The following is a 10,515-nucleotide window of genomic DNA, read 5'->3' as shown; positions in this document are numbered from 1 at the left end:
TGTGAGCCACCATGTGGTTGCTGGGAATTGAACTCAGGACCTTTGGAAGAGCAGGCAATGCTCTTAACCTCTGAGCCATCTCTCCAGCCCCCTGAAAATTTTTTGAACCTGGACTGGGTCTCACATTTGTATCCCAGCACTTGGAGGATGAAGTGGGGTGATGTTGAGTTCAAAGACAACATAGTCTACACAGAGATCCTGTTTCAAACAATCAAAGCAAAACAAAACAAAAGCCCTACTTTGTCATTGTCTTGTCTTTGCATAGGGCCACAGGAAAAGGAAGTTGGGTAGGGTGATTGTCTGAAGTTCACTGTCTGGAAGAATTAGACATCTGAAGCAAGGATGACCACATACTATGATGAGTGCTGTCACTGAGGTGGGATGCTATGGGCACAGCAGAAGGCGTTTAACTGGGGGGCAACAGATACCAAAGGGAGGAGGCCATGCCCATGTTCAGGTCTGAAGACTGCAGAGGACAGAGAAGTCTAAAGCAGAGGAAAAACAACAGGAACCACGCCATTTCTGGAGTCACAAATCCCCGAGCTCATTATTGGCTGCAGGGAGCAGCCAAATAACAAAGACCAAACTCACAGTAATAGAAAGCCACTGGTGGATTTATACCAGGGGAATGATATGATCCATCCACTTTTGCAAGGAAGGTCATTCTGTCAGAAAAGCCAAGGCTTGACAGAGATGAGAGTGAGGGACAGTTAGAAAACTGGTGTAACCTCTGAGTTTACTCATTTGCTTTTAATGACAAGATTTGGGGCTGAAAAGGAGATTTATGGATGTATGGCAGGTGAATCAAGAAGTGTTGATAGATTGTTAAGTCAGGAGCAACACTAAAGACTTCATGTTTCATAACCCATATTTTATGTGGTAGCCAGCTGAACAGATGAATATACAGCATAAGGAATTCAGGAAAGAATAAAAATTTATCTTTATTTCTGTTGTTGAGAACAGAGTAGAATTAGCTTCAATAAATGGGTGAAGGGATTAGGAATGTTGCTCAGTTGATAGGGGACCTGGTGGCATGAAGCCCTGGGTTTGATCTCCAGCACCGTATAACAGGCATGGATGAGCCAGGCAGTGGTGGCACATGCCTTTAATTCCAGCACTCAGGAGGCAGAGGCAGGTGGATCTCCCGACCTCTGTGAGTTCAAGGCCAGCCTGGTCTAAAAGGGCTAGTTCCAGGACAAGTTCCAAAGCTACAGAGAAACCCTGCCTCAAAAAGCCAAAAAACCAGGTGTGGAATCTGCACTCCTGGAGGCGGAGGCAGGAGAATTCAAAGTTCAAGGTTACATAGAAAGTTTGGGGAAAGACTGGGCTGAGTGAAACCTTTCCTCAAAACAGATTCACGACTAGATTTTTTGGGGGATTTTTGAACACCTAGGAGATGATAGGTAACTGGTCAAGGAAGTGCAGGAGTCTGCAAAAGGTCTAGGAGGGGCTGAAATAAGGTTTGGCGGCTAAGAACACTGGCTGCTCTTCTAGAGGACACTATTCCCAGCACCAGTGCTGAGCTGCTCACCACTACCTGTTAACTCCAGCTCTGGGGAATCTGAAACCTTCTTCTGGCCTCTACAGCCCCCCCCCCCCACGTGGTGTTCACTTACAAAGACACGTGCACAGACACAAACACACATTTTTTAAAAAATGTCTAGGCAATAAGAAGAATTGGACGTTGGGATGAAGTTAAAGTTGTGAGAATAGGTGAATAGGTTGAGCTACGAGCGGCAAAAAGTTGGAAGTAAAAAACCAGATTGGTCCGTGAATTACACTGTATACTGTGAGGTGAGCCACTGGCAGGCAGGGCAGGGGGTGAGGTTTTTGCCATCCCACCCCCAACCAACAGTGCAGGTAAAGGCGTAAAGGCTGAATGACCGCTCCCAGCCCAAGTTTCCGTTCTCATTTTCTAGTCAGTGGCCCCCGTGGTTTCAGGTCCCTCAGTAATTTTTTTTTTTTTTTGGTTTTTCGAGACAGGGTTTCTCTGTGGTTTTGGAGCCTGTCCTGGCACTAGCTCTTGTAGACCAGGCTGGTCTCGGACTCACAGAGATCCGCCTGCCTCTGTCTCCCGAGTGCTGGGATTACAGGCGTGTGCCACCACCGCCCGGCTCCCTCAGTAATTTTATTATTACAAAACAGGTACGGGGCCTTCGCACACTGTTCCTTAAGGCAAGGGGGCATAGACACTGTTAAACTTCCACTGCCTTCTTATTTTCGTCCCTTTTGGCTTTGAATTATACCCTCCAAGTCATCTCCTCCGCACATTTAACCTCAGAGGGCCCCAATTTAATCCAGCTCTACAAATACAGTTGGGTGTAGTAGGTGGTGCTCCCAAAATGATTAAGCTGTCTTTCCAATCCGTACCGCATTTGGCCAGACAAGCGCGCTGGGTAGAGTTTACAAGAGGTAGGAGTACAGGGGACACTAAGGAAAAGGGACCTCACCCCATGAGCTGCCTTATAAACTCCGGGGCAGGGGCTGGGGCGCCCTGTCACCCTCTCTAGACTTAATGCTGAGATGGCACTCCCAAGCGGCTGACATGAAAGCGGCCTCATAAAAGGGTCCGCGTCATTAGGGTGATGAACCAGTTGGTGCTTGGAGATCCATGGAAGATGAAAGGCGCAGGGTGAAGACGCCCTGCGTTCCCCTCGCTTGGCTGGGCAGGGCTTCCAGTCCTCGATGAAAGCTGGGGGACTGGGCTCCAAGTAGGTCTTCATGCCTTGCCGGGGAGGAAGCTGTGGACACACTCCAAGGTCGGGAAGGTAGTAGCAGAGGGCTTTTTTTCCATCGAGTCTTGGGTGACCCGTCTCCACACACCCGCGACTCCCAAGCTTCACAGGAGACTCTCTAGGATTGCAAGTTGTTATGGCAACCAGGCTGTCGGGATACTGAGGCAAGCCGAGGCCTAGAGAGGCAACATCCTTCTGTACCCTCCTCCTATCTGCGGGGAAAGTGGCGCCCCCTACGCACAAGAGCCGTCCCTGGACCCCCGTCCCAGGGCGGAGACCACCGTGGACCTCCAGGGATGGGAGGCCGCTCTGGCCCCAAGCGGAGCCTCTCGTTGGTAGACGGGCTCGAGGTAGTCCCTCTGGGCGCGGCGCCGCTGAGCAGCTCGATGCTCCGACCGGAAGTGCTCTTCACCGCCTGCCTCCCACCCGGCTCTCTGGTCCCGGCGGTAAGATGGCGGCTACCGCGGAGTGCGATGTGGTAATGGCGGGGACCGAGCCTGAACTGCTAGAGGACGAAGACTCCAAGAGGTAACTAGGTGGTAGGGTCATGGGGGGGGCGAGCTTGGAGTTCATGGCCCGGGGAAGGTCGACTCGGCGGCGAGGCAGCCCCCAGGTGTAGAGACGCTACCCTGCCTTCTGCAGACAGCCTCCCCCCTCCCCCCATCTGGGCTGGAGTCGACATAGACCCCCCCTGAGGGGACGTTCTTGGGGATCGGTTTTCCCCTTCTGCTTCCGCGTAGCGGGGCGCTGAGGCATGGCCTAGTTCTGCGGCCGAGAGGAAGGTCGCCCTCATTGTAGAGGCCGGGGTGGAACTCAGAGGTCGGCTGCAGGGTGGGGGAGGCGTCGCGGCGCCGATGACGACTTCCTTAGCAGAGCCCCAACCTCCGCCTGCTCTGGTTAACTTGTGTGCATTGTTGTCTGTCATTCCTGCACTTCTCCAGAGCCCTCGTTCTCCTCCTCACCTCCTCTTCCTCTGTGATCGCACCCAGTGGGGTCATTAGTGTGGGTCCGAGCAGGTTGTAGGACTCCGGCTATTGACCTGCTCGCCCCCTGATTACCGTAGACATTACTAATGGATAGGCGGAAGGACGAGTGAGGAGCTCGTCTCGTATTGTACGGGTCAGACGTGTCTTCGCCCTTCCTCCCGAGACCATGCTGAGGCTCAGGGAGGACAGCTGTTTCTATGCAGTTGGCACTGCTGGGCAGCTGCAGTAGCACGAGATTGCCAGTCTGGACTAGCCTAGGGAGCTGCTGAGTGAGTGGTTTTCGAGAACACTCTGTGAATTCTGGCACCAGCCAAGGGCAGGTTTTTGACGTGTGGCTAGAACGCAGTTCCGAGCAGGCGTACTTGTTCTGATAACCAGAGGTGAACCGTCCCTGATCAGCTGCAGGTTAGTTTCATCCTTTTGCTCAGCATGGCCGGCAGTGCCCTCGGTCTTCCAACACATGTGATTCGTGTGATCCAACTAAGCATGTGGGGGTAGGTTTTCAATCGGAATCATCTGAGATGTTGAGATCAGGAGATCTACAAACCAGGATTCTGAGGATTTTCCTATCCAAGCTAGAAATACAAGGGCGTACTAGAGGAGCTACAATGAATATCGTAGTTACCAAGTGTATGGGCTGGAAGCTGGGAGGCTTAACAAAAACGTAGCCGATCCCTGAGATACCAGTCCAGTCTAGTCTCCTTCGTTTTGAGTTTCCACATCATTACAGTATTGGGAGTTAAGCATCATCGGCTCATACATATCTTAAGGAATTGCAAAACGAGAAGGAAAGCCCTTGGCCAACACAAACAGAGCTTAAATTTATTTCATTTTACTTGTATTTGGGAAGAATTTGGTGCTGTTCTCCTTACTGATATAAATAGGGACTTTGACCACACGTCATATAAGGAATATGTTGTGCTCAGTGTAAATCTGTAGGGAGTGTCCCTCGTTTGGACTTTAGGCAGCGTCTCTGTAGGCCAGAGCACTTGGGCGGCTGAGGCAAGTGGATCTCTGTGAGTTCGAGGTCAACCTGGTCTACTGAGCTTCCAAGAAAGGCCCCTGGAGGTGGGCAGGGAATCTGTCTCAGAACAAAACAAGCCAGGTGTTGTGGCGCTCATTGTAATTCAGCACTTGGAAAGCAGATGCAAACCGACCAAAGGCAGCCTGCTCTCTACAGTTACTGGTAGGCCAGCCAGGGCTCTGAGGGCTATGTGTTAGGATTTGTTGGGGGTGGGGGAGAGCACTAAAACAAAGTAATGTTGTAAGGCAGCAACATGTGAACCATGGTGTTTGGTTAACTGCCCTTTTTGTGGAATTTATTGATTATAAAAGTTATCTACCTCCTACTGCATGTGCTGGCTTTGGGGGGGGGCCTGGGCGGTTTGGATGCTCAACTTACTAAACCTGGATGGAGGTGGGCGGTCCTTGGACTTCCCACAGGTCAGGGAACCCTGATGGCTCTTCAAGCTGATGAGGGAGAGGGACTTATTCCGGGGGGGAGGGGGAGGGAAATGGGAGGCGGTGGCGGGGAGGAGGCAGAAATCCTCAATAAATAAAAAAATAAAATAAAATAAAATAGGAAGTTCGACCTAGGGAGTGGCTGCCTATAGGGTGCTTGTTCGAGTCTTGCTTTACTCAGGAAACAATGGCTTGATGTCTCAAGTATCAAAGCAATAACTTCTGGTTATCCTTTGTGTCATATTAAAACAGTTTTTTTACTTCTCAAAAAAAAAAAAGTTATCTACCGCTGTAGCAGGCTTTCCTTTGGGCTACCAACCAGCTCCCAAATCATGACTTAATATTAATTATGGTTGCTGGGCCTTATCTCATGCTTGTCCCACTAGCTCTTATAACTTAATTTAGCCTGTTTCTCTTCATCTACATCTCCCCCCCCCCACCCCAGACAGGGTTTCTCTGTAGCTTGGAGCCTGTCCTGAACTAGCTCTGTAGACCAGGTTGGTCTTGAACTCACAGAGATCCCCCTGCCTCTACCTCCTGAGTGCTGGGATTAAAGGCATGTGCCATTACCGCTGGCTTCTTCTACATTTTGTCTCGGCTTTTTGCCTTTCTTTCATTTGGTGTGTCCTACTTTTCTTGCCTCTTCCTTGTCTAGACAGCTGATGGCTGACTGGCCCTGGGTGTCTCCCTCTTTTCTCCCTTTTTCTCTTTCTTTGTAGACCAGGCTGGCCTCGAACTGAACTCACTGAGATCCACCTGCCTCTGCCTCCAAGTGCTGGGATTAAAGGCCTGTGTTACCACCGCTCTGCCAGCAACACATCTTTACATAATTAAAATAATATTCCACAATATACCACCAAGTCAACATAATAGTAAGTAAAGGTGAAAAATGTTTTCTTAAGCAGATGTGTTGTATATTTATGGAGTGTGAATTTTAGACATGCTGAAGCTGATTCTTCAGTTTTATATGTTCATTATATACCAGTTATGTATACAAACAAAATAACTTAGATCATTTTTACCTCTGCTATATGAGGCATCCTCAGAAGAATAAGCATTAGTCATGTCCTTAATCCCAGCACTCGTGAGACAGAGACAGGCGGGTCTCTGGGTTCGAGGCCAACCTGGTCTATGTAGTGAGTTTCAGAACAACCAGAGCTAAACAGTAAGACCCTGTCTTGGAAAATCAAACAACAGCAGAGTAAGCATTAGGATCTGTTAGCATGAAAAGGAGTTGTTGATGTGTAGTTTTTCCATTGTTGAAGGAGTAGAGATTTAGCAGTTTTGGAAAGAAGTTTTATATTTTCTTGTTTTCTAGAATCCTCCTGTGCAGTCAAAGCAGGTGATGGGGGAAGGACATCCTCTGAAGTGCCTCTTCACTGCCTGGCATTGTTAGAACCTTTGGTTAAGTTCCTGTCTCTGGTTACTTCCTTCTACTACCAGTTCACTTAGGGACACAGCAGTCTAGGAGTCCCTTGGGTGTTTTTGTGAGGCCCAGTAGGAATCCTTCCTTCCTTGCATCTTGGCTCTAAATGGATCTTGCTGCTGCTAAATTGTCACTGTCCCATAGGGAGGCAAAATGAGAAGAGCTCCAGGACCTCACTGCAACATTCTATGTGACTACATCATATTTCTTTAGCTTTAATGTGACAGAGAGAAAAGACCTTAGGTATTTGCATCTGTTAGTTTGTCACAAGTCTTTACCCACGGCAGCTAAGAAATTAAAGATGTATTGAAAAGGTATAGAGCAATCCAGTAGAAGCTACTACCCACATGTGCATATGTGTGCATTTACACATTAACACTGTGCATACCCACTCTTAAGTCCCACTGAGAGTCCATTTTTCCATTATTTCTCTTATTTTGGTGTTGAATATGGAAGCCACGTCTCCATTGTTTCAGGTAGTCTAAGCTGATTATTAGCACACTCCAAAATAGAATTTTGTGTGTGAAAATTGCTTCTATTTAGTGAGTGAGAGAGAGAGAATGAGAACACTTTGGAGGCCAGAGGAAAACTTGTGGGAATTGATTCTCTGCCATTTGGGTTCCAGGGATTGAACTCAGGTTGTCAGGCCTGGTGGCAAGGACCTTTACACCTGCTGAGCCATTTTACTGATCCCAAAATTTTTTTTTGTTGTTGTTGTTGTTTTTTTGACTGCCACTTTATAGATTAAGAGTTAAAGTTCAGACATTTCAACAGTTCAACTAACTTAAAGCCTTTGGGGTCCTTGGAAGTTGCTGGCCAATATGCAGTGCCTGTTGTGAGTTAAAGGTCTCTGAATGCAGGAGCAGCTTGGTCTCTGTAGGTAGCCTTTATTATGACATATTGATGGGTTTCAAGCAGTTCACTAGGAGGAGACATGTCTTTATTTCATTTTGTATCTGCTATGATTGTACATAGAGAACCGGAAGCATCCGGGAGCTATAGATTGGGAGCTAGGACAGCCTTGCTTGCTTCCCTGAGCTGATATTTCTTTTTTTAAAATTTAATTATTTTATATGTATGAGTGTTTTGCCTGCACGCCATGAAGACCAGAGTGTTGCATCCCGGAACTGTAGTTACACATGATTATGAGCCGCTATATGGGTGATAGGAATTGAACCCAGGTCTCCTGTAAGACCAATAAGTGCTCTAAACCACTGAGCCATCTCTCCAGCCCCAATGATCTGATATTTCCATATGTTTTTGTTTTGTGTGTTTAGGTGCTTTGCCTGTATATATGTCAGTGTGCCAGGTGTATGTAGTGCCTGTGGAGATCAGAAGAGGGCTATCTCCTAGATCTGGAATTACAGATGATTATGAGCCACTATTGAGTTCTGTTGAACTTTGATCCTTTGGAATAGGAATCTGTGCTTTTAACCACTGAGCTGTCTTGCCAGCCCCTGAGCTAATATTTCTGTATCTGTTCCACAATGCACATAAGAACCATTATTTTTTTTTATTTACTTTGTGTGTGTGCATGTATGAGTGTGAATGTCAGAAGATAATCTGGGAGTCAGTTCTCTCCTACCATATGGATTCTGGGAATCAGACTCAAGATTGGCAGGCTTGGGGGCAAGCTGCTTTACCTGCTGATCCATCTTTTCACAAAAGCCTGCCTCGCTCCCTACCTGCCAACCTCCCTCCTCTCTCTACCTTCCTTCCTTCTTCAACAAGGCCTTGTTAGGTAGCTTTGGCTGGCTTGAGACTTGCTATGTAGACCAAGCAAGCTTCTTTTTTTTTTTTAATGATATTTATTGAGCTCTACATTTTTCTCTGCTCCCCTCCCCGCCTCTCCCCCCTCCCCCCTTCAGTCCTCACCCAAGGTCCCCATGCTACCAATTTACTCAGGAGATCTTGTCTTTTTATACTTTCTACTTCCCATGTAGATTAGATCTATGTAAGTCTCTCTTAGTGTCCATATTGTTGTCTAAATTCTCTGGGATTGGTTTGTAGGCTGGCTTTCTTTGCTTTATGTTTAAAAACCACTTATGAGTGAGTACATGTGATAACTGTCTTTCTGTGTCTGGGTTACCTCACTCAAAATAATGTTTTCTAGTTCCATCCATTTACCTGCAAAATTCAAGCTGTCATTTTTTCTGCTGTGTAGTACTCCATTGTGTAAATGTACCACTTTTTTTTTTTTATCCATTCTTCGATCGAGGGGCATTTAGGGGCATTTCCAGGTTCTGGCTATGACAAACAAAGCTGCTGTGAACATAGTTGAACATGATTGAGCATCCTTTGGATATATACCCCAAAGTGGTATTACTGGGTCTTGAGGAAGGTTGTTTCCTAATTTTCTGAGAAATTGCCATACTGACATCCAAAGGGTTTGTACCAGCTTGCATTACCACCAGCAATGCAGAAGTGTTCCCTTTACCCCACAACCTCTCCAGCATAAGTTGTCATCAGTGTTTTTGATCTTGGCCATTCTTACAGGTGTAAGATGGAATCTCAGAGTTATTTTGATATCCATTTCTCTGATGACTAAGGATGTTGAACATTTCCTTAAGTGTCTCCAAGCAGGCTTCTAACTCACAGAGATCTGCCTGCCTCTGCCTCCTGAGTGCCGGGATTGGAAGAGCCATTCCTATTAGGCTCTTGTTATCTAGGGATCTTAATTCCTTTGGGAATTAGGGATTTATCTTTTATTTCTCTGTCCACATTGCTGAGTCCATACTCCGGGCTTTGCAGTAGTTCTGTTTGTTTACTACAGCTTTTTTTTGTTTTGTTTTGGTTTTTTTTGTTTTTCGAGACAGGGTTTCTCTGTGGCTTTGGAGTACTACAGCTTTTTAAGGCTCTTTGGACTTCATAGCCTTACTTAACCAGAGCTGATGGGAACCCTCAACCCAATTAATATTAGGAATGTCCACCTTCTCATAGAATTCCAGGGCAAGCAGCTAGACATTTCAGTAAGTCTGGAAGCCAAATGGGAATTTATCTTTGACTTTAAAGTCAAATTAATGAGAAACACTTCAATTTGGTATGCTTTCTGTGTGGCTCAGAGGTAAAGATGTGGAAGATGGAAGAAATGAGTTATGGCTAAGGAAGGGGATAAATTTAGGAATATAGAATCCCGAATACAGCAAATTAGTTGAACCCTGATAAAAACTCATAGAAATTTGTTAAATAGTCATTAGTGGAACAGAGCTAGGATATAGGAAGTCTCTTTTCCTTAATGTAGTTCAGACTCGTATTAAACAGTGTTGAGAAAACAGCAATCTTAGGGAAATATTGGGCCAAGTGAGTGGCAGTTGCTCTAGTACCTTGGCACTTGCCAACAACAGGAATTCTGATTGGTCTGAAGCCTCACCTTGGACATTCCAGCCAATAAGGAGTTAGCTTAGTCCTTGAAGCTAGTTTTTAAAAAGATTGAGTACTGGACAGCTGCCTTTGGTTTCTTTCTCTAGGACTTTAGAAGACTAGAGAGCAATGATTGGCTGCTGCTTAGGTGCCTTGTCACCTGATACAAAGTCCTGTTGAGAATCCTTTTGTAGACCCCTCTTTCACTAATGTTCACTCCTCATTCTCCAGTGTTGAATGATGTGGAAGTTACGTAGAAGACGGTCCAGGTGTTCTTTGAAGCTGTGTTTCATCTTTAGGAACAGGGTTCGGAGTGGTTTTTCCAGGGGCCATTCTTTCTACTGGTGTGACAGTTGCTTTCTCACCCCCAACCAGACAGAAACCATAGTTCTTATTTTATACCATGGTGGGCAGAAGTGTGCGTGGTTGGGCTTTTGAGAAGAGTGGTGTGTGATGGGTGTGACTTTTCCAGTTTTGTTTTAAGACCTGATTGATTAGTGTGTGACGGGTGAGGAAGCTAGGTTGTTAGCTACACAGTGTTGACCTT

The 10,515-nt window shown here is 46.6% G+C and overlaps 1 protein-coding gene across 2 annotated transcripts in view; it reads left to right on the top strand.

Moving 5' to 3' along the window:
• Nucleotides 1–2,911: 2,911 nt before the first annotated feature.
• Nucleotides 2,912–10,515, top strand: part of Dnajc7 (DnaJ heat shock protein family (Hsp40) member C7) — a 38,502-nt gene continuing 30,898 nt past the window's right edge. The window contains exon 1 of one of the 2 annotated variants that reach the window (XM_005369017.2): nt 2,912–3,263. In XM_005369017.2, the coding sequence (XP_005369074.1) occupies nt 3,187–3,263 (77 nt within the window). In that variant the 5' untranslated portion in view covers nt 2,912–3,186. Of the gene's footprint in view, nt 3,264–4,003; nt 4,127–10,515 lie in introns of those variants that run through there. The other variant, XM_026777017.1, reaches the window with a different exon arrangement.

This window comes from Microtus ochrogaster, unplaced genomic scaffold (genome assembly GCF_000317375.1).
Source record: "Microtus ochrogaster isolate Prairie Vole_2 unplaced genomic scaffold, MicOch1.0 UNK44, whole genome shotgun sequence".
Classification (NCBI taxonomy): Eukaryota; Metazoa; Chordata; class Mammalia; order Rodentia; family Cricetidae; genus Microtus; species Microtus ochrogaster.
This window is presented reverse-complemented; position numbering and strand designations above follow the sequence as displayed.